Source organism: Mytilus galloprovincialis, chromosome 2, assembly GCF_965363235.1.
Source record: "Mytilus galloprovincialis chromosome 2, xbMytGall1.hap1.1, whole genome shotgun sequence".
Lineage (NCBI taxonomy): Eukaryota > Metazoa > Mollusca > Bivalvia > Mytilida > Mytilidae > Mytilus > Mytilus galloprovincialis.
In genome coordinates this window covers 83,373,504-83,399,690 of record NC_134839.1, presented here as the reverse complement: position 1 = coordinate 83,399,690, position 26,187 = coordinate 83,373,504, and the positions used below count along the sequence as shown (strand labels likewise).

Below are 26,187 nucleotides of genomic sequence, written 5' to 3'. Positions count from 1 at the left end.
TTTCCTCGATTTTTGGTTAAAATCAATGTTTTTAGCCCAAAATGGTGATTTCCGATCGTACGATTTTTCTAGACTTTTCATATATGATTGTGTCATGCTTTGGTATTATAAAACTGTTGAAATCATTTCTGTTGCAATTTGTTAAGATTTATGCAATATTTGCCGCAGACAGACTAGACTGTTAGCAACGTCATTACCTCCCCTGTAACTGTATCGTATGCCCTTAATACCACAATCACCACAACAATAAAAAAGAAATGAATTCAATGAAATCAAGGATTTGTATAGTTTATAAAATACAAATCCTTGATGAAATGTATTGAAATTTTATATATAAAAAAAATTGTTATTTTAATGTCACGGGATTTGGAAGTCAATATCGGGATCAACTTCCATGTTTTCTACGAAAATGGGAGATAACTCATTCTAGTTTCGATTTCAAATTGCTGCAAGCCGGCGAAAAATATTGAGACAGCAGTTGTAAGAAAGGTTGTAAACCCGTTTGAAATGTTACTTTATAAAACATATTTTTTAGTTTATTTTTGGAGCAAATAAGTAATTACCTTTTCTACGATTCACAGGATTAAGAGAAAAAGGCCACATGGTCAGAGCAAGGATTTGTATAATATAAACCTGCTACTGCTATGCTATCTAGAGTGTTGAATATGTATATATATATATATATGCATTTGTAAATAATATGAGGCAGGCATTACCTGTGAATGGGGACGAAGTCTATGACTTTTTTTTTTAAATCAACAATGGTAAAAAGAGAAACGGAAATACCGTAACGTTTCCAATTTTGGTTCTGTTTTTAGGGATTTTAGTTGTGACGTTATTTAAGTTATGACGTCATATTCAATGTGAACAATGAAACGTTGTCATCAGGTAACGTTTTTTTAATAACAAACATTTTTTTTTAAATTAATTAGTATTAGTTCCTTTCTTAGACTGATAAATATATACATTTTATTCAAAGTCTCATGTAAACAAGACCGGAAACGGAAGTAGATTTCGGCGCAGATCCCGAAATTCAAAAACGCGACAAAAAAAAATTGAACGATTTTGAGTTCATTAGTACAATGAAAAATTCGGGAAATTTCCTGATTTTTTTTTTTTTTTTTTTATTGAATTTTCTGCTGTAATAGGGGACTTCGTCCCCATATAATTACATACTACTTTGGATGCCAAAACCTTTTAGTATCATCCCTTGGTGAATTCTGCATTAAAGTGGGCAATTTTTTAAAACTTTTGTGCACTAGTCACGAGGAGGTTAAGACGGTATCTAAAATTCCACTTACTAAAATGTCCAAGTGCATTTGCCCTTGGTCTCTTTTCCATTTTAGTGACTTGTATTATTGATTCCTTCAACTTATTTTTCTGGATATCATAAGAGACGAGGTGGACCTCTGTTAGCAAACTATTTCCATTCTTAATTTAATATGGTGAATTAACCCTTTCACTGCCAAATAAATTTTAAACAAAACCCCGTCAGTGCCAAAGCTTTTTTTGATTGTCTTTACGATTACGCAAAAACGGCGACGTCATAGTACAAGTATAATAGCGCCAAAAAAATTTTAACTGAAAATGGCGGGAATAATAAATCTTTTTAATAAAAGTCCATTTTCTTACATATATTACCGATTTTTGACCCCGGAGTTAAAATATTTAGACAAGTTACATGTTATAAGATATTTTGGTCCCGGTTCTAGTAAGAGCAACTAAATAAGGTAAAATATTTTTTCTATGGGACTTGAGGAGGGGTAACTATTTTATGTGTCCATGAAACATGGCAAAATAATTGCACCGATTGCAAGTTTGACTTTACTTCTTTCAGTTGCCCTCTCTTGAACTGATACCACAAATTCCCTAACCGGAGAAGGCAAATCTGTCTTTAAATCATATACTCCCGGGTCAAAATTCGGTAATACGAAAAGAGATAATGTAAATTAATTTGTCACTACATGTACTTATAAATTAAAGAAAGTTTGTGATTATTATTTGTGAACAACTTCATTATATTAGCTTGGGATACAAAATTCAAGATTCATATAAACATTTCTCAAGAAAGATATTTTATTAGTCAGTGTTACATCGTCTGTTGTGTTTCTTATATTTATGGCATAATTTATGAACAACTTTATGACAGAGAGCACAAATGCATATACATGTTTCGACCTTTTTCTGCCTCCAGGGACATTTCGTTCAGAACATACAGAACAATCTCTTCTTTTCGACCCGGCAATGTCCTCAAATGTTGTTTTGTTCTTATTATATGAACTTCTACAGGACATTGCATTTTCACACGATATATACAATATAAAATAGTTTTCCTTGTATCTCTTGTATTATTCATGTTTAATTGTTTTGCCTTTGAAATTTCTATAAACCGTATGCCGTATAAAGCATAGAAAAATTAAACCCAGCAAAACAAAAAAGAAGAAATAATTGAAATTTGTTCCATGCATTAAAATTCTTAATGAAACATGGGCATATAACTGTATGCTATCAAGACACATTTCTTAGTCGTATGATTTGTCAACATCAGGATGATTTAGGCAATGGTTTTGAAATTTCTCTGCAGTATTCTTTTATATACATGTCTTACATTCTGGTTAAATTATGTGTGATCCCTCACTCAGGAGAATAAACTTGAGGATTGACCACGGATAAGGATTAGCAATAATTTGATGGATGCGTTAACGAATCACGTCATTAAATTGATTACGTCATTAATGTGAAGTGCACTATTTTGCGTACTTTTTCATCTTTTTAAGTTTTGGAGTTGTTTCAAGTTGCGCTTTTTCTAATCCATTCTTTGTAAAGGCATTTGAATAACTTCTATCTTCTATAGCTTATGTATGTACAATATTATTTGTATTATATTCTTACAATTTTTGCAAAGTAAACACTTTAAAAAAAACTTTAGCCAGTTTAGGAAAGTAAGCCTAGAATACATAAATATACTAAATGGCCTACTGCAATAGCGTCGGGGAAAAAGAGTGGATTTGAGACTCTATAGTTCTAAATATTATATACATTTTTATGAACGCATCCTTACATAATTTTATTTTTATAAATTTCATAAAAAAAAACTCCCCTTTCATATCTTTTCATCTTGGTAAAAAAAACACGTGAATACTTCTAGACGGAGGAATTAAATTTATCACAAAAACGGCGACGTCATAGTACATCACGTAGTTCATAACATCATTTCAATCGGCCGATGAATCGGCCCTTTGGCACTGAAAGGAGTATGACTTTGGGCCGATCATCGGCCCTGTGGCACAGAACTCGTTAATGAATTATTAAACTATTTTTGCTGGCACTCTGGCAAGGCAGAAAAATCAAAGATTTGAAACTTTGAAAGAACTAAAATAACTTTTAAATAATAACAATAACAATTGTTTTATGTTGTGATATTTTATATGATTATATATATTCTATGATATTATCTCATCCACTTCATGTGAATTATAATTTTAATTTTATCTTCATTATATGTGTATGTGTTAAGAATCAGAATGTATTGTGTATTGTTGTCATTATGTCCTGTCAGGGGCCCTTAATTGGAAAATAAAGAACTTTGAACGTTATAGTCTTACTATACAAATCCTTGGTCAGAGAACAGGCACTTGTGAAGTTGTGACTTTGCAATTTAAACGTCCTTGATTTCAACCAAATTAATATCGATAAATTTCATCATTTGTGTTCACATCAACAATTATACATCTTTTAATGCCTTGTTTATAAATATCCAACCATAAATGCCTTCAAAATATATTTCGAGTTAACATTTTTGTAATGAAATATGTATACTTAACAGATATATCATGTTATGAAGGGGTATTTGCGAAAAATACCAGTCAAGGGACTGTGAAATTCCCGAGCTGCAAGTCAAGGAAATGCTATCCCAAGACTGGTATTTTTCACAAATACCTCTCCATAACATGATATATCTGTTTAATTACACGGAATAGATTTGGATTGAAACTCTCTGTACAGGTACAGATAAAAAAAAATACTTGTAAGCTGTAATTCATAAACATGTGTATGCATAATTTTGAGACTAAGTGGATATTATCATTGAACCGTGGGAATTATCATGATTATATATACAATGTATGTACTAATACGCGTTAGCTCACTTTTGTTATGATACATCATACCCGAAAAAAATGGCCGGAAGATGATCGCGAGGGTAAAAAAGGAATATCCCAAAAAGCAAATACCATGGTATTTGAGGCATATTCACCGGCAGTGGTCATGGTGATGTAAAACAGGCAAATTTGTTTGAAATGAGAAAAAAATGTTAGAATATGCCAAAAATACACTGGCTTCCAATCAATCAAAAGCTGGCATTCTTATATAAGGTGTAATTAAAGCAAAAAATGTAAGTGACAAAATATTTTGGCCATGTTCTGGAGTTATCAAATAAGATTAGTGCACATTAGTATCAGCCATGAGGCAGCAGAGATTGGTACTTGAAGGCAGAGACAATTTTGAATAAAACACTAGCTTAATATATATATGTAGTTTTTTTACCCACCACAATGCTTTGTGTGCAGCAGATATTAAATATCAGTGTGTGTACTATTTTTGCAGGATTTTAAATCTAATTTATATCAAAAGTTTAATGCAATGTCTCTTACAAGTTTGAAAATCAGTGCCCATCAACTATTTCATGCCCCTTGATTTTTTATTTTACTTTTTTCATCTTTTATTGATTCAATGAGATAATAGAGTAAATAGACTTTATGTACAGTATTTTTAGTGATTGTTGCTGTTTTTTGTCTTCTGAGACTTTGAGGTTGGTGTCAAATATTTGCTCTGATGATCTATGTTATGTATGTTAACTGTATTAAAAACTTGTTTCTATATACACATGGGTGATTTAGAGCTTTTAATATCATTGAGTGAATTGTTGTTAAAGATGCAATATTTCAATGTACATGTATCTCAAGGCGTGTATGAAAGTTAACTGATTACCCATAGAGAAATGAATTGAAAGAGAAAAATATCCAAGCCGTTTTAGTGGAAAGCATTCTAAGGAAATCAGTTGTGTAAAAAAATAACTTGTTAATATATATATACACAAATGTATTATTAACATGATTAGCACATTTTGAAATAAAGAATCATGTAAACCCTATGACATCATCATGGTTTTGGAAATAAGTTTGACAGTATGTATTTGTTTCCAGAGATTGGTATTCCTACATCGAGATGATACCATTCCTTATCAAGAGTGCTGTCAGTTTAATTTTCTTAGCTGCTGGTATTCAATATTGGCGACATGGGTAATTTTTTTTTTCTTTGTAACTGCACATAAATGTCTTGACTATTGTCAAATAAATGATGAATGCATCAGCTAAATTGGAGCTATTACCATCAATTTGCATCAGATTCTTTCATCTTAACCTCAGGTATCTTGTGTCCATGTGTTAAACTTTGCATCTGAAATCAATGGTCTATATCTTGACAGGAGTTATAAGTGTTAAAAATCTTTTATAAGCTTTCTTAATTTTGTTTTGAGTTGTCAAAAAATTTGCTGTCTTTTCTTTTTCCTCTGAAAGTACAAAGTCTTAACTTTTCAGAGTTGATAGGGATAATTATGATAACAACTGAGAATTTAAAACATATTCTTTATTTCTTAGCTGAATTGTCCTTTTCCTGACCTGTTGAATATTTTTATTTAGTCAATGTATGTATGGTTTGTTTGATCTCAGTTCTTTATTGATCAAAATTTGATTGTCACATAAAATTTTCTTGCTCTCTAAGATTCCCATTGTGATGTCATGATAAAGGCAACCATGTCTGATGACGTCATATTATAAGAACATATCTTTTTTTCACACATCTTTCAAAAAGAAGGATTACATTCGTCTGCATATCATCTGAAAATCATAAGAGAGTCAGATACCACCACAAAATCTCGGTGCAATACGATATTTGTCCACTCTTGATAGTTAAAATGTTTAAATAGTGCAAGACTTGAATTTAATTGTCTTGAGTAGATAAATATTGTTTCACACTTGATGCAATCCAGATATTAACACATTTATATTTATCTTAAATATATATCTTGAATAAAAATAAACTTTTATCTATTTTACAGAACTATGACTAAAGAAGGTTTAAGTCCAAATGACCCTAGTTCGCACTCTCATCCAGAAGACTGTCGTCTAGTACATTTAGACTTGGAACTTAATGTGGATTTCAACAAACATATATTTAGTGGGTTTGCCCATCTCACAGTAGAGAAACATAAAGATGGAGTTGATACAGTGGTATGTTAAATATAATAACTTGTATAATGTAATGATGCATTTACATATGGAGGATTATGACTCCCTTTTGAGATTTGACATTGCTACCACATGCAAAGTGAAGAAGTTGGATTTCTCTCCCTAACTACATGTATTGATAATGTCCCATCATATTCTCTGAACACAGTCAATTGGAGTCTTACAGACTTTCTATAAAAAAAGCAATTTCCTTATGGTAATTTTAAGATTATGAGTCTTTGCCTATGTTTGTCCGTCTGGTTCAAGTTTTTGGTCAAGGTAGTTTTTTATCAACTTGAAACTTAGTACACATGTTCTCTATGATATGATATATCTGATTTTAATGCAAAATTAGAGTTTTACACCCAATTTCATGGTCCACTGCACATGGAAAATGATGATGAGAGTGAGGCCTCTGTGTACTAAAACCACATTCTTGTTTTAACAGGTTTTAGACTCAAAAGATTTGAAGATAAAAAATGTAACAGACCAGTCAACAGGGCAACAGTTGTCTTATTCTCTTGGAGATAAACTTGAGGTGTTTGGATCTCGTTTAGAGATCAGACTTCCTACTACCAATGGAAATAAGTAAGTAATGATAAAATTTGTAATAGATTCTGCAAATGAATAAGAATTGCACTATAGATTCTGTTGAAAACTGAATATTTTGGGACAAAATAAATTTTCCTGTCTGCAAACTAAAGAGTTTCATGCTATCAGAGAGAATCAGTCCTAACAATAAAAGGGTTAGTTTTCTCGTTTGAATTGTTTTACATTGTCATATCGGGGCCTTTTATAGCTGACTATGCGGTATGGGCTTTGCTCATTGTTGAAGGCCGTATGGTGACCTATAGTTGTTAATGTATGTGTCATTTTGGTCTCTTGTGGACAGTTGTCTCATTGGCAATCATACCACATCTTCTTTTTTATATTAATATGAAAATGATAATAATTTAACAGCATACACATATCATGTGTATATATGTTAATGTATGTAGTTAACATGGTTAAGACATATAAGAGAAATAAAAGTGTAAACATGTTTTTTCTTCAATTTTTCTTTCCATGCTTTATGAGCTTAAACTATAATGGCTAATACAAAACAAAAAGGGCATGTGTACAATATTCTTAGGTCAACCAGCGCAGGAGATTATATAAATACAGTGCTAATGTTTGTTTTGCAGCTATTATTGATACCAAATTGTTATGTGTTTTATCAATAGACTGAACAGTTTTATTGTAATTAAATTGCTGTATGATTTATGATTAGACTGAACATATCAATAGAGTATGAAACCTCCCCAGAGGCCTCAGCATTCCAATGGTTGACAGCCGATCAGACAGCAGGGAAGAGACAGCCATATTTGTTTAGTCAGTGTCAGGTATGCACAATAGGTTTTTCTCAAATACAAATGCACAATATTTTTTATAAATTTCTCACTGATACTGTTAATCTAAACCTGTTTGATACTTGAGAACTTTTAGAAGTCTACTATAAGGTAAATAAAGATGTTTAAATTATTGTTTTCTACATTATTAACTGTCAAAGAGAATTTAGCAACTATCGTCATCTATGGAAATGCCAAAAAAGATACCTTGTTTTACCATTGATAAAACCGACTTAGTTGAAATTGTCAGGTTAAACATTATGATACTGTTAATTTGTCTAGATCAAATTTAAATCTCTTTGATTTCAAAGCTGCATATATTTTGTCCTGAAGAGTTAACCAGAATGAAGTAGGGCAATTCAATAATAGAAAGTAGATACACATGTCATATATGGTAATGATGAAAATAAACAATGCTTAAAATAAGTACCAAATGGTTTTCTTCTTGTTTTCTAGGCAATTCATTGTAGAAGTTTTGTACCATGTCAAGATACCCCATCAGTAAAGTTTCCATACACTGCCAAGGTAAAGTACTACCTATTATCAATATAATCACATCATATACATGTAATTTTTGTAAGCCTATTTTTACTCATGTGAAATGGACAGAGGTAAGCATGCAACATTAGACCAGGTCGAATATGCAACCATAAAAGCTGAATCAAGTAAAGCTCAATCTCAGCTAATGACTTCATGATAAGTATATTTGGACTGAAATCTATTTCAGGCCCAGCTCATGATGTTTCAATATGTTCATGTCTATGATCTGTACATAATGTTTCTCATTAGGTAAAATAAATATTAGACAAATTAGTTCAAACATTAATAGATTATAAAATACAGAATCTACATCAAATACCTAATGTCATGTAAAGGTGGGGAGATTACTAAAATGATTTGGCAAAGCAACATGCCCAGTTGAAGTTTTTTTTAATCATTTAACCAACCTTTTTGTATAAACGCACAAGTATCACATGCCACTGGTATTAACCATGTGGCACACTTTAGTTTGAAGCATAACAACATTCATTGTTTGGTTAAAAAAAAAACTGAAATTGAAATAATCAAACAATTACTTTTTTTTGAGAGTTGGTGCATTACTGTGGTTTTTATTTTCACAGATAACAGCTCCAAAGGAAATTACTTTACTGATGAGTGCCATTAGTACAGGATCAGAGACAGATAGTAGTGATAGCACTAAATCTATTTATAGATTTGAACAGAAAGTACCAATACCATCTTATCTTATTGCTATTGTTGGTGGAGATCTAGAGAGCAGGTAATATCAGCTTTACATCTTTTTTTGTCTCCTGTATGACACATTAAAGGAGACTTAGAAATACTGGGCTTCAGTCTGTCTTCCCAGTCTTTTATGTGCTCTTATGTGAACAATCTTCATGTCAAATTTTATCAAAATTATATCAGTGTTTTACATTAGCAATGTCTCAGACAAGTTCAAAAATCAGTGCAGAGCAAAGATTTCATTTTTACAAGAATTATGTCCCATGAATATTTCTTTTCTAGAAGATTGCATTTTTACAAGAATTATGTCCCATGAATATTTCTTTTCTAGAAGATTGCATTGGACATGTAAGCACTTCCAAGCCTACATTTCTTTAAAATAAAAGATATTAAAAAAAAGTATTAAAATCAATTAATGGTCAACTGTAACAATTTACAACACATCAAAAGATAGTTGTATCATCAGAATTTATACTACATCTTCTGTACATTTTTATTTTCATTTTCAGAGATATTGGACCACGGTCAAAAGTATGGTCAGAAAAAGAATTTGTTGATGCAGCTGCTTTTGAATTTTCTGAGGTTTATATATGAATTTGCAATTTGCTTAGCAGACTAACTATAAAATCTACTTTAGAGGCTTTGTGAAATCAAAAGAAATTTTTTTGGTATCTTTATTTTAACCATGAAACTATCAAAGAAAGAAAAACTAAATACTGTCAAAGTATGGTTTTGAAAACACAGCCATGGCTCACTCCGAACAAGCTATAAAGGGTTCCAAAAATGACGTGTAAAATTATTAAAACCGGAAAAACCAATGGTCTAATGTATATAAAAACTGAGAAACGAGAAACACTTATGAACCACATTAACAAACGACAACTACTTAACATCAGATTTCTGACTTAGGACAGGTGCAAACAAATGCAGCGGGTTAATAAATTTAATGGGTACCGACCTTGGCCCTTTTCTGAAACAATAGTGAAACATCACAACATAAAAAAGACACTATGCACATATTTGATCAAAAGAAACATCCCGTGGTAAAATCACAGGTTTTGGTATCTGCAAATGTACATGTCTAAAGAACATCATGAAAGGTCTTAAAGATTAAAATGATTTATTCATTTGTTTTTCCAAAATAATAATCGAAAACGTTTTCACAATATTTGCAAATTTGATAAACATAGGATCATGAAAGGTGTCTTTGTTTAAATTAATCTGAAACACACTGATATGAACTTTAATTTTGATTTAAGTTTATAAGTAAATATGTTATGAATTTGAAGTGAAAAAAGGTGTCTATTTTGTCAAAAATTGATTTTTTAGACAGAGACTATGTTAAAGACAGCAGAGGATCTATGTGGTCCATACGTCTGGGGTCGTTATGATCTACTGGTTTTACCTCCCTCTTTTCCTTATGGTGGAATGGAAAATCCATGTCTGACATTTGTCACACCTACTTTGCTGGTAAGTTATAACTTAGGATAAGTCATATCTAGATAGCATTTAGAATTAAGGAGATGTGGTATGGTTGTCAAATAGTCAACTATCCAACAGTGTCCAAAATGAATTGGATGTAAGCAACTATAGGTCACCCTAAGACGTTTAAAAATAAGTAAAATCTGTATGGTATAGTCAACTATCAAAGGCCTAAACATGATAAAAAGTGAAAAATTCAGTGAGAAAACCAGTGGCTAGCCTATAACTAAACAACAAATGAAAAACATACATGATAGAGAGCAATTTGCACTAAATTTTGAGTCCAATATTGGCCATTTTCATTTAGAACAAAATTATAAGTAATGCAAACATTAAACTGATAAAATGTTGATATGTGAGTCGTTTATCTTATAACTGCAGGCTGGTGATAAGTCTTTAGCAGATGTTGTTGCACATGAAATTTCCCATAGCTGGACAGGAAACTTAGTCACCAATAAAAATCCTGAACATTTTTGGTGAGTTTATATAGACTTATTGTTCATATCTTATACAAAAGAGTGCACAGACCCTTCACAGTATTTTGGCATGTATAGTCTGCACTTTTTTTCCTTAAATACGTAGTTTGTACAAGGGGTGCGGACTATACACAACTATAGACAGTTTTCGAAATTTATAAAAAATGTTTTTTTTTTGTTTTTTTTTAATTTAGTTTTTTCTGCATTAATAATGTATATTGGAGACGTTTATTGTATTTATTTCATTTAATTCTTATTCTTTTATTCTTTTTAACTTTTCTCTTCAAAATTGATTATTCAAAGTAAAGGTGTGACATCCTGCATAGTAATCAAGAGGGGAAATTAAGGATTAAGTATGTGTGTGTAGCAATTAAATAATGATGTCAGTTTTTATATTATAATCCCAGGCAAAAAAAAACCAACTTGATCAATGAAAAGAGGGTGTCTTCCTCGAATGCCAACATTTTATATGTTGCCTATTCCTTGAATGCCAACAAAAATATTTTAATAGATGTTTAAATAATAAATAGAGGTGTTTTTACAAGCATTTAACTGTTAAAAACAAGTAGTGAACTTGATAGAATTGCAACATTTTATCGCTTTTTCATATCAAAATTGTAAATTTTAGGGTTAGAATTGTTACATGTATTATGAATTTTGAAATAAAAAAAAACAAATAAAAAAAATATAAAACTTTTTATTATTATAACCAAGCAAAATATCCTGATCAAACTTATCAAAATAAAACATAGTAATTTAACACGTGATACAAAGTTTAAAGAAATTCCATGACGTTACATGGTATATATAAAAAAGAAGATGTTGTATGATTGCCAATGAGACAACTTTCCACAAGAGACCAAAATGACACAGAAATTAACAGCTATTGGTGACTGTTCGGCCTTCAACAATGAGCAAAGCCCATACTGCATAGTCAGCTATAAAAGGCGCCGAAATGTCAATGTAAAACAATTCAAACGAGAAAACTGACAGCCTTAATTATGTACAAAAATGAACGAAAAACAAATAGGTAACACATAAAGAAACGACAACCACTGAATTACAGGCTCCTGACTTAAGACAGACACATACATACATAATGTGTAGGGGTTAAACATGTTAACTATAAAAATCAGTTGAAAAAGGCTTTAACTCATCAGATGGACAAAAATACAAATTGACGTGGTAAATAACAGCACACACAACTACAGAAATATAGTAAAAAAAATCAAAGTCCAAAGAGGCTATTGTAGAATTTGTGCAAACTGGAATTACTCTTAAATATGTTCATGTTTAATTAGTACCGTAGATACTCGCCTAAAAGTCGATCCGACTATAAGTCGGATGCCCTTTTCAGCTCCAAATTCTGAGGATTTAGTCATGACCCTCGTATAAGTCGGACAAAATTTTGACATTTTTTTGGCAGCTGACAGTTACTGAACGCCGGTAAAACCAATGCAAAAATATTCATTTTCTGCATGAATGTTTGTTTGGTTTGAATTTAGTTGATGTTGATTATGATAATTTATATAGCTTTTAATAACAAAGATGTATTTATTCCTGTTGTTTTGTTCACTGTTTGATTACAGATTAGCCATGTGTTGTTTACGTAATGCATCAATGATTTTGTAGGGTATGACTAACAACCTATTGTTTGAGAAAAGCGAACATAAACCAATATGAACCTGAAAAATTTAAAGTCAATCAATATTTTTCACACCACACATAACTCAGTGTTAAAAGAACATGTACACTTCATAATTCTTATTATATTGTGATGATAAAGGATTAAAAAAAATAAGTGAAGCTAATCAACTTTATATTAAAATAACTTCCAACTCATTAGTGTCATCTGTTCACCTATCACTGATATTTTTCACACCTTTAGTGAATACAACTCTTTGTCTCTTAATTAGGGGTTATCAATGGATTATATTGGCTTGCCAATCAATTTTGTAATCTTTGTGTTTACCTGAGATATTTTAATGAATAATATTGTGATCTTGGGAATGAATCTTAAAATTATTTTTGATTATTGTATGATTTATAAGTACTGAATTGATATCATGATATCCCAATAATGACACAATAACTCCGCTGAATACATCCTTTTACATAGTTGGTACATTGTTATCTCGTTTTCATTTTTGGTTCTTGGCTCTTTCTTTTGGGTTTATGCACAAACCATTTGACCATGAAAATCAATACACAAACCGGAAACAGTCGGAAATTCAACACAAATTGACAGAAAAAAAAGTTAGCAAAGTACAAATAAAACACAAAGACAGTATTGTAGTCATTTATTTTCAACAAAAACTTTTTATTCAAGGATTTATGTAGGTTTGGCAATCACCAACATAGTTTTGACCAGGAAATTCACTCCTGACCACTTTTCTCGAGCTTGGATTTTTCCTCTGGTCTCGGGATCTCGCTTATAAGTCGGTACCCCTCTCTGGATTCTGAATTTTACTCCCAAACTTCCGACTTATAAGCGAGTATCTACGGTATGATTGTTTTGATAAGCATGCACTTTTGTTGTGATAACTACTTACACCTATTCCTGGAATGCCAACATAATTTTACAGTAAATTGTCTGTAGATCAAAGGATGTTGGCATTCAAGGAATAAACCGAAAAGAGTATATAAGATTAAATAGATTTAAAATTTTGATTACTGATAATTAATTTAGATAAATGTTTGATCTCTTTTTTCTTTTGTTCCATAATATTCAAATTATTTCTGTTTTATTATATACTTAGTAGTAAATACAGATAAATTGTATGTGTAATACAATCAATGGCAAACGTGCTGTATCAGCCACCTGTGATGATATCGATATCAGCCCGGTTGAAAAGCTTTATCACACCTTTAATCTGAATGATGTCACGTCATCGATTGCAGTCACTCATTTCAAACCTTATATGTATGACATCATGTCACATAAAAAACATCTACTTGAGATATATGTATATAATAAAGTGTATATGATATGGCTTTTCAATATCTCACACTGTATCAACCCTCAACCAATATAATCCCTCAAGCAGAGCTCTTGGGATTTTATTGGTGTCTCGGGTTGATACGGATGGGATATTGAAAAAGCCATATGATATTCTCTATATATTATATATCAGCTTGGACATACTTAGACAAATGTTGATTTTAAAAGGGATCTTTTGAATAATTTCTACTTTTATAAAATTATTAAATATTAATAAACTGATGAAAAGCTCTACCATTTCATTATTTTTCATGAAATAAATAAAACAAAATTATTTTTTATAAAATACATGGAGAATATGGTCCCTTTCAATAGATTTTTACAGTGAACTAGACTTTAGAAAAAAATTTTTTTTTTTTTTTTTTTTTTTTACAAAACTTTTTTCTCAATTTTAAGGGGATGAAAGGGGGTTGCAGACTATACATAAATGTGTACTATACACGGCCGAATATGGTACATGTGATGTAAAGAAGATTTGGTTTGATTGCAAATGAGACAGCTCTCCAACACATACTTAAAGATGTACAAATGATATTTAATAGAACAGCCTATACCTCATAGTAAGCTATAAATGGCCCCAACATGACAATTGCTTAAAAAACATACATTTATTTGATGTGAAACGACAACAAAGAACACCCACTGAATCCTGATATGTCACATACAGAATGCGGTGGAGTTATACATGTTTTGGATCACCCCCGGGTCACCCAACCCTCCCCTAACTTTAAACAACAGTAAAAAAAGGAACAATCCTTAATGCTTACTGTGTTAAAAGAAGAACATTCCTTATATAGACGGTAAACTTAGTACAAGTTTTAAAATCAAGTGTAATCTTATGTAATTCTGGTATTTCCATGGTAGGTTAAATGAAGGTCATACTGTTTTTGTGGAAAGGAAAATAAAGGGTCGAATGTATGGTGAACCTTATAGACAAATTAGTGCTGCTGAGAGATGGATTGAATTACAACAAAGTGTGGTAAGAACTATTTAGATAAATAAACCTCATCAGATATTAATCTTTATGGTCAGGTTAAATGAAGGTCATACCGTGTTTGTGGAGAGAAAAATACAAGGTCGAATGAATGGTGAACCATTAAGACAGTTAAGTGCTGCAGAAGGTTGGAATGATTTACAACAAGGTGTGGTAAGAATTCTTTACAATCATTTTTTCTTTCTATTTCCATATATATTATGAAAAATGTTACAAATAGTAAATGCTAAAAAAATTAGCTGCATGTTTAAAAGAGCAAGGAAAAGTCAAATTGCAAAAGGTGTGAAATATGATTGACCTATGCAGTATTGGATCTCTTCATGAAATTAATAAATTTTGTTAAATTACAAATTTAAGTGATTGTTACATGGTATGGGAATGTCATAAATGTGGTCATAATGAATCTTCAAAACAGTCGGCCTTGGCACAAAACTATTACTTTGGAGCTGACATACTAAGCTTGATTATAAATGTTCTTTTCCTAAGGTTTGTTGCTTTACATCTACACAATGTTCTGACTTTGAATAAACAGGTTTTGTGCTTTTGCTACCAAAATCTTAATATCAAGGTAGTATGCAGGAAAGAAAATCAAGTGGTTCTTATTTTCAGAAGAACAAAAAAACAAGGACATCAAATCCTTTATTAAAGGTGCTTCAGCTAGAATTAAGACAACCAATCAAAATCTCAGATTTTTGTGTGTCAAACATAATTAGTAGAATAATGAAATAATATTTTGCTATTAGCAGTAATTTTTTATCAGTTTCATCAAAATAAACTCAATATCATCTCTAATTTTTTTGTTGTTACAGGTCACTCATTCAAATCTATATTCATGCAATATTTCAATTTCAACCTAAGCTTGAGATGGGTAGCACTTGTTTAGTTATTGAAATGAAGAGGTTATCAATGTTGAAAAATGAAACAATGCTACCATTTGGACAACCCTGTTGAACATTTAGGTCATTTGGAGGGTTGATAAGATAGCATCTAGTTTAAAATACACATGAAATGCTGCTATTTTATAAAGAATCCATACATTGTAGATTGTTTCTTTTGTAGTCTTTGAAATTTGGTTATTAATACACTTGTCCTTGAAAAAATCAAACACTTATAATATTTCATGTGAAAGCTTTTATGTTTATTAATATATAATATATATTGTATACATTTTTGCAGGTTGATGTTTTAAAAAATGGTCCCTACACAAAACTGATACCAGATTTGAGAGGAGTGGACCCTGATGATGCTTTCTCTATTGTACCATATGAAAAGGGATTCACATTATTGTATCACCTGGAAACACTTCTTGGGGGACCAGGTAAGGAATATTGATCAAATTAATCTTTGGATTCGTATAGGGAGCCTCTGTGGCCCAGTGGTCTAAGTAGTTACTACTGTAATCACAAGCCAGTCAATTGCAACAATGTGGTTGTGAGTTAGAACCCTGTGCGTGCATGTGCACTCAACTCCGATCTTAATTGCCTAGGATTCTTAGTTTTCCTATAAAAGGTCGATTGCTTTCTCCAGACACTCCGGCTTCCTCCACTATCCAATGATGCTTAAGGATGTCTGCTTGTCATGTTTTGGTATTTTTGTCAGATTTTCGGAATCCTCTGGTTTTATCCATTTAAATGCCTTAAAAAAATTTCCCCATGAACCCACATTTTTCTTTTTATAAATCTTTTACATGTATAATTATAAGTCATTTGTATAAGTCTTATAAAATTTTATTTATTTTTTATTAGTATTTGAGAACTTTAACTGGTCAATGATAAAGCTATGAAAAATCAAGAGAAAACATTTTCCTGCCAAAATTCCAATGGCTAATATCTCGAAAACGAGTACATAGACCCCTATATTTTTTGATTCCTCAATTTATTTCCTATTAATACATTCTAGTTTTATGAAAAGTTATTTATTTTGAAACTGAGCAGCGAACATCCTTAAAACATAAAAAATCAATCAATCAATCAAACTCGTATAGATCATCCTCACCTATTTAAAAAGCCACAAAGATTGTTTCAAGACACAACTACAGTGTTCCATATTATTGATATTGTCAAAGATCATGATTTCTATAGTAATGTCTATTCATTTCTTTTCAACTGATTGAGAAAAAAATGTATTTCTTGTGGATATTTGAGTTTGTGGTTTTTCTATTTTTTGGTTGAAATACCAAAACTAAGCAAAATTCAAAATTGAAAGTCCTTTTAATAGCAAATGGCAAAATCAAAAGCTGAAGCACATTTTACAGAAGTTGTCAGCCATATTGAAAAGGAAAAGTATTGTCTATCGTTTATTATTGCAATTATTGACCAATGGACATAAATGTCAGATCACTTATAGTAATTTCAGGAAACACTGCTCAAAACATTTTGTTTTTGCAATAATGAAAAGATAAAGCTTTTTGAATTTATTGAACATTAACTTGTAACTTGAGCCAAACTTTATTTTTTCAATTGACACTCAGTATAAATTAATTTGTTGTAATAGTTTAAATCTTATTTTTTCAAATTATGTATGGAATTGAATGATCTAAGATAATTATTGAAACTTCATATACTGCAGATGAATTTGAACCATTCCTGAAGGCTTATATAGAAAAATTCAAATACAAATCTATAGACAGTACTCAGTGGAAGGATTTCCTTTTCTCATTTTTCCAGTCAAAGGTAGGTCTAGTGCTTAAAACATCCTTACTATGATCACTTTAAATATTAGGATGTATGTAAAAAGATTATGTGACTATGTCTCAACTTTAGATTCCACAAATTTCAGAAGAACCTAAAAAATGATAGTCATAATGTTGTGATCAAAATTAATCCATTTTATTTGTGGTTTATATTTCATTTAATCACAACAATCACCTCAAGAACTAGTATGGTTCAGATGTTTTCAATTTTTTGGTTTGTTTTCATGAGACATATCAAACCAATTTTTATTTCAAAATGTACAACTTAATGATTTTCTCGATTATAGACTTAATGATCTTGGCTTTAGCATATTCAAATCATACTTTAAAAATAAAATTGAGAATGGAAATAGGGAATTTGTCAAAAGAGTCAGCAACCCAACCAATGAGCAGAAAGCAGCCCAAGGCATCTAATGGGTCTTTAACACACCTCTTACCTTTTTTGCCTGTTTACCTATGGTCTGATGAAGTTCTGTGTTATGTTATTAGATTTGATTTTTTATTTATCTCTTTATAGGTTGACGTATTGAACAAAGTGGATTGGGACACATGGTTTTCTGCTGTTGGGATGCCACCCATTAAACCAGAGTAAGTTTACTTATATTGAACATTTAATTTTCATTTTAAAAGCACTAAATGCAGACTAATATATGCACAATTAATAGCCCTGAAACTGGAGATTTATCACTATGCAGTAGCAGTTAACAGTTATGTTTAGAGATAGTTTCTATTTGATATTCTTCAAATGATGCAAAAACCTTCAAAAGAACTCATTTTCATAAAAAAAAAATGATATTACCTATGTGTGTGCATGTGTTTGTTTTTCACAAATACTTCAAAAGACAAATGTATGGAAGAATAAAATTACAAAGGGTCTTGTGCTATCAACTTGATGAATATTTAGGACTCAACAAAATTCCTTTTAATGAAGGAGACTCGCGGGTTCAAAAATTTCAGCAAAAAATTAAACATTGATTGGGTTTTTTCATTTCAAATTTTATTTATTACACTATTAGTTATTACTTGATGATATGGTACAAAAATCAACCAGAAGAATCATCTGGTTTGGCCCCAGATGACTTTTGAAATGTTAATATCATTGAAAAAGCTCCAAACTATCTCCCTTTGGTGCAAAAATGCCACTTTTTGGCATTAAAATTGAAATATCTTGTTAACTCATCGGTGACCTATATTTTTTATTATTGTTTTCAAATAAACTGTACATAAACTAAATAATTGTAAAAAAATAAGCGATTTCTGTAATTTCGTTCTTTTTTTATTTTGATATTACCTTTTTTTCACCTATTAGTTCAACCGAAAAAAGGGACATTAACAAAAGTGTATGCTTCTTCCGGAGGCAGATTGTGAGCTTAAATGAACGGTGGCCCCATTTTTTTATTTCATTTTTCTATAAAGTATATGATAAAGTCCATTTATAAAAAAAAATGATTTATACCTGTAAGCCCCCTTAAAGGCCTGTGATTGATTGTTCTTTAGCTGTCTTATTCCAAGAGTAAAAGAAGTGGCTTGATTATGCCTTCTCCTACCTTGGCTATGGTTAAATAAGAAGCCTTATCATGCCTTATCATTCCAATGCCCAAATAAATGGTCTAATCATGTCTCCTCCTTCCTATTGCATAAAAAGTGGCCTTTTCATGCCTTTTGTCTTCTACGGCAATATAAGGAGCCTTATCATGCCATCATGCATTATTATGTGTTCATTAGGAATATTTATTTTTCAGATTTAGGAGAATAAAAGTTATTGTTTATAATATTTAATATTGGTTTTATATTATCCAAATACATTTCTATTTATTAAACTTTGTGCAATAATTATGATTCTGTATTCATATTTTTTAAAAATTTATTTCCATACTATTCTACTTATAGATATGATGAAAGTCTTGCAGTACCTTGCCAAGAATTATGTGATAAATGGTCTGCCTCATCAGATAGTGACCCGTCTCAGTTCAGTGCAAAAGATATCACTATGCTGACATCAAACCAGATTAGAATCTTCCTTTATAAAGTATTATTACTGGAGGTAAATAATTTTCTAACATCAATTTTATCATTTAGAATTTTTTTCCTTGCCAATTTCATCTTGCCTTTAGTTTTTCATGGAAACTTTGGAAGAGTGCATATAATGGTATACTAACTATAAATGTCCTCTGAAAGATAGCTCAAAAGATTATTTTGGTTTTGGTATCAAATTCTGCAGACCAGATAGCAACCATATATTGCCTCATTGATAAGACAACACTAAATTCACAACTTTTAAATGAAAGCTCTTAACGTAATTGGGCTTGTATAGTTTGCACTGGTACATAGTCCACACCCTTTCTCCCCAAGAAATTTCAGGTACCGTAGAAAATCTTTTTGTAACTGTTAGAAAAGGTCTAATGAAACTGGTAATTTCAAATTGTGTTCGGTCTTTGGCGGTATTTTCTTGGAAAAACCTGTTTTTAATCATCAAACAGAAGCTGAAACTGCTTTTTAGCTCACCTGGCCGAAAGGCCAAGTGAGCTTTTCTCATCACTTGGCGTCCGGCGTCCGTCGTCGTCCGTCGTCGTCCTGCGTTAACTTCTACAAAAATCTTCTCCTCTGAAACTACTGGGCCAAATTTAACCTAACTTGGCCACAATCATCATTGGGGTATCTAGTTTAAAAAATGTGTCCGGTGACCCGCCCAACCAACCAAGATGGCCGCCATGGCTAAAAATAGAACATAGGGGTAAAATGCAGTTTTTGGCTTATAACTCAAAAAACCAAAGCATTTAGAGCAAATCTGAAGGGGTAATATTGTTCATCAGGTCAAGATCTATCTGCCCTGAAATTTTCAGATGAATCGGACATTTCGTTGTTGGGTTGCTGCCCCTGAAATGGTAATTTTAAGGAAATTTTGCTGTTTTTGGTTATTATCTTGAATATTATTATAGATAGAGATAAACTGTAAACAGCAATAATGTTCAGCAAAGTAAGATCTACAAATAAGTCAACATGACCAAAATGGTCAGTTGACCACTTTAGGAGTTATTGCCCTTTATAGTCAATTTTTAACCATTTTTCGTAAATCTTAGTAATCTTTTAGAAAAATCTTCTCCTCTGAAACTACTGGGCCAAATTTAACCAAACTTGGCCATAATCATCATTGGGGTATCTAGTTAAAAAAATGTGTCCGGTAACTCGGCCAACAAACCAAGATGGCCGCCATGGCTAAAAATAGAACATGGGGGTAAAATGCAGTTTTTGGCTTATAACTCAAAAACCAAAGCATTAAGAGCAAATCTGACAGGAAGTAAAATTGTTGATCAGGTCACGATCTATCTGCCCTGAAATTTTCAGATGAATCGGACATTCCGTTGTTGGGTTGCTGCCCCTGAAATGGTAATTTTAAGGAAATTTTGCTGTTTTTGGTTATTATCTTGAATATTATTATAGATAGAGATAAACTGTAAACAGCAATAATGTTCAGCAAAGTAAGATCTACAAATAAGTCAACATGACCAAAATGGTCAGTTGACCACTTTAGGAGTTATTGCCCTTCATAGTCAATTTTTAACCATTTTTCGTAAATCTTAGTAATCTTTTAGAAAAATCTTCTCCTCTGAAACTACTGGGCCAAAGGACAAGGTTCACTAATGGCACAAAATGGCCTAAAATATCAACTTTATCATAAAATACCAAAAAGGTCTCAATTTGGTTCGTAAATGGGTCTATTTCAAAAGTATAAATGCTAAATATATCAGTTCTTTTCATAAGACTACAAGATATTCGCCAAAGTAAGCCCATTTTGGACATTTTGTCAAAATATGATGATTTTGTGCATTTTTCAGACCTAAAAGCTTTTGAAACACATTGGCCGCCACCTACGATCCAGAATGTGTTGTAACCAAAAGATTCCAATTTTGATATAGATTTCATCAATATAAACACTTTTTGGATCGTAGATGGAGGCCAAGGTTAATTATGCCAAAAACAATTAAAATTATGGACAAAAAGTACCAAAATTGACCTTTTAATACAAATTGTACTCATTGAAGGGGTCATTGCTCCATAAATAGTAAAGGAAAGTGCCAGAAAAAATATTTTTGTCTTAGTAGTATTATCACAAGTATTTCTATATGACATTTGTAATTTTTTGCCCCAATTTAAAAAACATAAAAAAATCAGGGCCAATTTTAACCCTTCGTGAGCCTTCTCCTTTAACCAAACTTAGCCATAATCATCATTGGGGTATCTGGTTAAAAAAATGTGTCCGGTAACTCGGCCAACAAACCAAGATGGCCGCCATGTCTAAAAATAGAACATGGGGGTAAAATGCAGTTTTTGGCTTATAACTCAAAAACCAAAGCATTAAGAGCAAATCTGACAGGAAGTAAAATTGTTGATCAGGTCACGATCTATCTGCCCTGGAATTTTCAGATGAATCGGATAATCGGTTGTTAGGTTGCTGCCCCTGAATTGGTAATTTTGAGGAAATTTTGCTGTTTTTTTGTTATTATCTTGAATATTATTATAGATAGAGATAAACTGTAAACAGCAATAATGTTCAGCAAAGTAAGAACTAAAAATAAGTCAGTATGACCAAAATAGTCAATTGACCCCCTAAGGAGTTATTACCCTTCATAGTCAATTTTTAACAATTTTCTTAAAATTTGAAGATTTTCAATAACATTTTCCACAGAAAGTACTGTTATAGATAGAGATAATTGTAAGCAGCAAGAATTTTTAGTAAAGTAAGATCTACAAACACATCACCAAAACACAATTTTGTCATGAATCCATCTGTGTCCATTGTTTAATATTCACATAGACCAAGGTGAGCGACACAGGCTCTTTAGAGCCTCTAGTTAATATTTCTAGAACACTTCACCATTGTTAAAATAAGTCTAAATCACACAAAAACAATTAGAAACTTGTGTATGTTTAAAACTGGAAGTTTGAATAGCACTTGTAAAAGAAGAAAAAAAACGGTGAGAGATGAAATCCATACATAATAGATATCATTATAATACGACTTTGAAAGTAAAACAGTTCCTAATATATCTATCACATTAATGCTTGAAGGGTCTTAAGCTAATACAAAACATATTAGTCAGTATGAAATACCAAAACGGTAGAAAAAAATACAATTACGTTTCATAGTTTACAAATTGTAAGCTGGTTTACGTTTGTCTTTTTAACTTTTTTTTTAACTGTTTCATTCAAGCAGATACCAGTGTACTTAAAGCAATGTATTGAAAAGAAACGAGAAATTTGTAATAAAGTGTGATTTTAAAATTTATCAGTATTAATTTGATATTGAATAAAAATAACTTATTAATATGGATTAGGTAAAATTATTAGTTTGAAAAATGAAAACAGTGCCATCTACAACATCAATAACAAACATGGCGAAACATTCACAAACCATCTACCTTGCAAAATTGAATTTTTCCTCTTATTTCTTCCTTATTGTACTCTATATTCTGCACCTCATCTGGAAGATTCAATTTTGGAGAATAAAACCGCGGACTATACAAGCCTTTTAACAGTAATACCATATCAAAGAATACTTTGCTTTATGATTACTGTAAGGGCTTTTGCTATAAAAAGTAAAGAAAAAATAATTGATATGTTTTAAATTTCAGAGTCCTTTGTCATTAATCAAAGTCAAGAAAATGGAAGAATTATACAAGTTCAATGATAGAAAAAACTCAGAAATCAGACTAAAGTAAGTTTATGATAAATAATAGTCCAAGAGCGTGTATCACAATTACAAAATCTGTGTATACCATAAAAATATGCAAACGGAAAGTTTCTTTGGGAGAAAAGCCTTTACACAGAATTTATATTGAATCAGACTGTCATCTTTGACCATTTTCATTATTTCATAAATAGTATATAAAAGTGATATACGTTTGTAAGGGAGGTCTATCCATGTTTCTGTATGTAACCATTTCCTGACTGATTGTAAGTATTGAATTAAAAGATAAAAAAAATGGACAACTTGTGTTGTGTGATTGTAGTGGTACACAATTATTCCTAAAATGAAAATCTGGACTCCATTTCAAAGGACTACGTTTGAAACATATAAACTTGCAACAACTTTTACAAAAAAAAATCCAAAAAAAAAGTTGCACTCTCACCATCAAATTTTGTCACAAGAACATTATCCTACTTTGAAACGTGTTTATAGGCAAAATTGAAATAAAAAAATTCTCATGTAAAGTTTCATGGTTAGTTGTTTAGAAACTTTCAGTGCAACTTGGTGATTTGAGTCTTTGTTACATTTTTCCCCTCAAACATTTAATGTTTAATGGTGTTTAGATAATGGTGTCCATTTGTGACTGTCACTTTTGATATGCTTGATATCTAACTCTTTTATTGTTTATTTCAGATGGTTATTATTATGTTTGAAGGTACATTGGGAAGATTCTATTCAATATGCTTTAAAATTTGTGAATGAACAAGGGCGGATGAAATTTGTCCGACCAATTTACAGGTAAGTTTCCTATTAAGTGTAAGGTTAAAGACCTGCTGTAAAGTCTAGGTACTAGTTGGTTATTAATAAGTCTTTACCTTTGAGTTGTGTAATAATTTTCAAAGTTTGTTGTTGGATGATGACTGTTGTTTTTTGTTTGTTGTTTTGTCATGATTTAATCAGCATTGGTTAAGGGAATGTGAAGTATGTTTCAGAGATTGTTTTTGGTTGTTGTCTGACATTTTGTTTTTCATTTAGTGTTGTGAAATAGATGAAGGCATCAGTTTTTTAGTATAACTGTTTTACATTTTGTATACTCAGTGCTATTTATAGTCGACTATACAATATGGGTTAACTGTTGTTGAAGGCCATAAGGTGACTCATAGTTGCATATATCTGCTTCACTTGATCTAGTTAGCTAATTTGCAATCATGCATTGTTCTTATTGTATTTTCAGGAATAGCAGTTTTCCTATTATCACCAATGTTCTTTATTTCTGCAAGTTTTCTAAAAGAAGAGTATACCAAACTTGAAGTACATTGACCTAAAACATACTTTTACATGTCTTGACGCCATACAACAATGGATAGTGTCAAAACGTTATGATGTTGTATAAAAGCAGCTGTGAATGCATAGAAAAAGATATAGTTCCTTACACTTTCTACTTTAATTCCATTAAAAAGCCCATTGTCAATGTAATAAAAAGAATAACTAATCCAAGAATTCAAATATCGAAAAATATTTAACTCGTGACAAACAACACTATTAATTAATTAATGTGCTACATGCATTTGTGAATAAACTCATCATAGATACCAGGATTAAATTTTGTATTTACACCAGAAGGGCGTTTCGTCTACAAAGTTTCATCAGTGACGCTTGAATCCCAAAAAGTTAAAAAGGCCAAATAAAGTTCTAAGTTGAAGAGCATTGAGGACCAAATTTCCTAAAAGTTTTGCCAAATACAGCTAAGGTAATTGAGAATCAATGTGTTGTTCAGTCACTCTTTGAATATTTTTCTAAATGTAGTTATTCTATAAATATCTTTAAAGTGGTATCTGAAGATGAAGTTTAACATTTATCTTATTTTTCTTCTTTTTTAGAGCTTTATATGCATGGGAAGGTTCAAGAGATACTGCCATAAAGAATTTCCTATCAAAACGTCCAGAAATGCATACAACAACAGCAGAATTAGTGGCCAAAGATTTACATTTAGGAAGTTCATAATCAATCATAAGAACAATGTTTATGCTGTTAGAGCAGTGCTAGTGAATGAAACTTGTTTTACATAATCAGAACATGTTTATGGATAATAGGACATATTCCTGGGCTTAGCACATTACTTGCAAACATGTGATAAGATTTATAAAATGTATGGTAGCAACTTGATTTATAAGATGTATGGTATTTGGTAGCAATATTATTTATAAAATAATTAGATATTTACTTATAAGACCTCGATTATCCTTATTAAATAAGATGATAAAAACTTCAATTTTGAAGTTTTTTTGTTAAAGGTTATACATTCTGAAGTATCTGTGTTAACATTGATAATTATATATATAGGAGATATACAATGATAATTATATATAATTATTTGTAACTAGTATGACATATGTCATGAAATTTTGAATAGTCTATTTTAAATGCTTGTCATGCTATATGTTAACTGAAGTCTTTTGAGCTATTATATGTTAACTATCTCGATTTTTCATATTTTTAAAACTATATATCATTCCACAGACATGTGAACATGGGTATAAGTCAGATCCTTGTGATTATGACATAAATTATATGTGTTATCGCCCCTTTCCAATCTATAAATATATAGGTCATTGCTTATATATATAATTTTTGAATGAACAAGTAAATTTGAACAGTACATCATTCATTTCGTATGACTTCATGTCCTATAATAAAAAAATCAAATAAGTTGCATACTTTATTTTTCTGCCCTTTTTTGTTGATAGGGCAATGCATAACTCTGAGATATATACAAAATATAAAATTTTATTTATTTTGTTCAAGCATTATTGAAAGTTAAATAGTTAAATAATAAGTCGCTTTTAGCAGCCAATATGGTCCAATTTTGTCAAAACAAGCTTAGAAACATTGAAAGATGAATTATTCTCTTGCAAGTGAATAATTCCACCTCATTG

The 26,187-nt window shown here is 31.0% G+C and overlaps 1 protein-coding gene across 3 annotated transcripts; it reads left to right on the top strand.

The window, feature by feature from the left end:
* Positions 1–389: 389 nt before the first annotated feature.
* On the top strand, positions 390–25,961 carry LOC143064623 (leukotriene A-4 hydrolase-like). 3 transcript variants are annotated; one of them, XM_076237571.1, is made up of 18 exons: positions 419–489; positions 5,205–5,300; positions 6,119–6,290; positions 6,736–6,875; positions 7,558–7,669; positions 8,132–8,200; positions 8,797–8,954; positions 9,427–9,499; positions 10,247–10,387; positions 10,781–10,875; positions 14,741–14,855; positions 16,047–16,188; positions 17,439–17,542; positions 18,080–18,150; positions 19,453–19,606; positions 23,196–23,278; positions 23,945–24,049; positions 25,132–25,961. In XM_076237571.1, the coding sequence occupies exons 2-18, from the start codon at positions 5,227–5,229 to the stop codon at positions 25,253–25,255; spliced, it is 1,932 nt and encodes a 643-aa protein (XP_076093686.1). In that variant the 5' UTR covers positions 419–489; positions 5,205–5,226; the 3' UTR covers positions 25,256–25,961. The 3 variants fall into 3 exon arrangements, with proteins under 3 accessions (XP_076093687.1, XP_076093686.1, XP_076093685.1); XM_076237570.1 differs by lacking the exon at positions 14,741–14,855 and adding an exon at positions 14,909–15,023 and having other exon boundaries at positions 420–489; XM_076237572.1 differs by lacking the exons at positions 5,205–5,300; positions 14,741–14,855 and adding an exon at positions 14,909–15,023 and having other exon boundaries at positions 390–489.
* The last annotated feature ends 226 nt before the right edge of the window (positions 25,962–26,187 follow it).

Coding starts and splice junctions, on each gene's coding strand:
- LOC143064623 (XM_076237571.1), top strand. CDS start 5,227: ATGATACCATTCCTTATCAAGAGTGCTGTCAGTTTAATTTTCTTAGCT. Junction 9,500..10,246: donor CTGCTTTTGAATTTTCTGAG/GTTTATATATGA, acceptor TTGATTTTTTAG/ACAGAGACTATGTTAAAGAC. Junction 16,189..17,438: donor AACACTTCTTGGGGGACCAG/GTAAGGAATATT, acceptor CATATACTGCAG/ATGAATTTGAACCATTCCTG.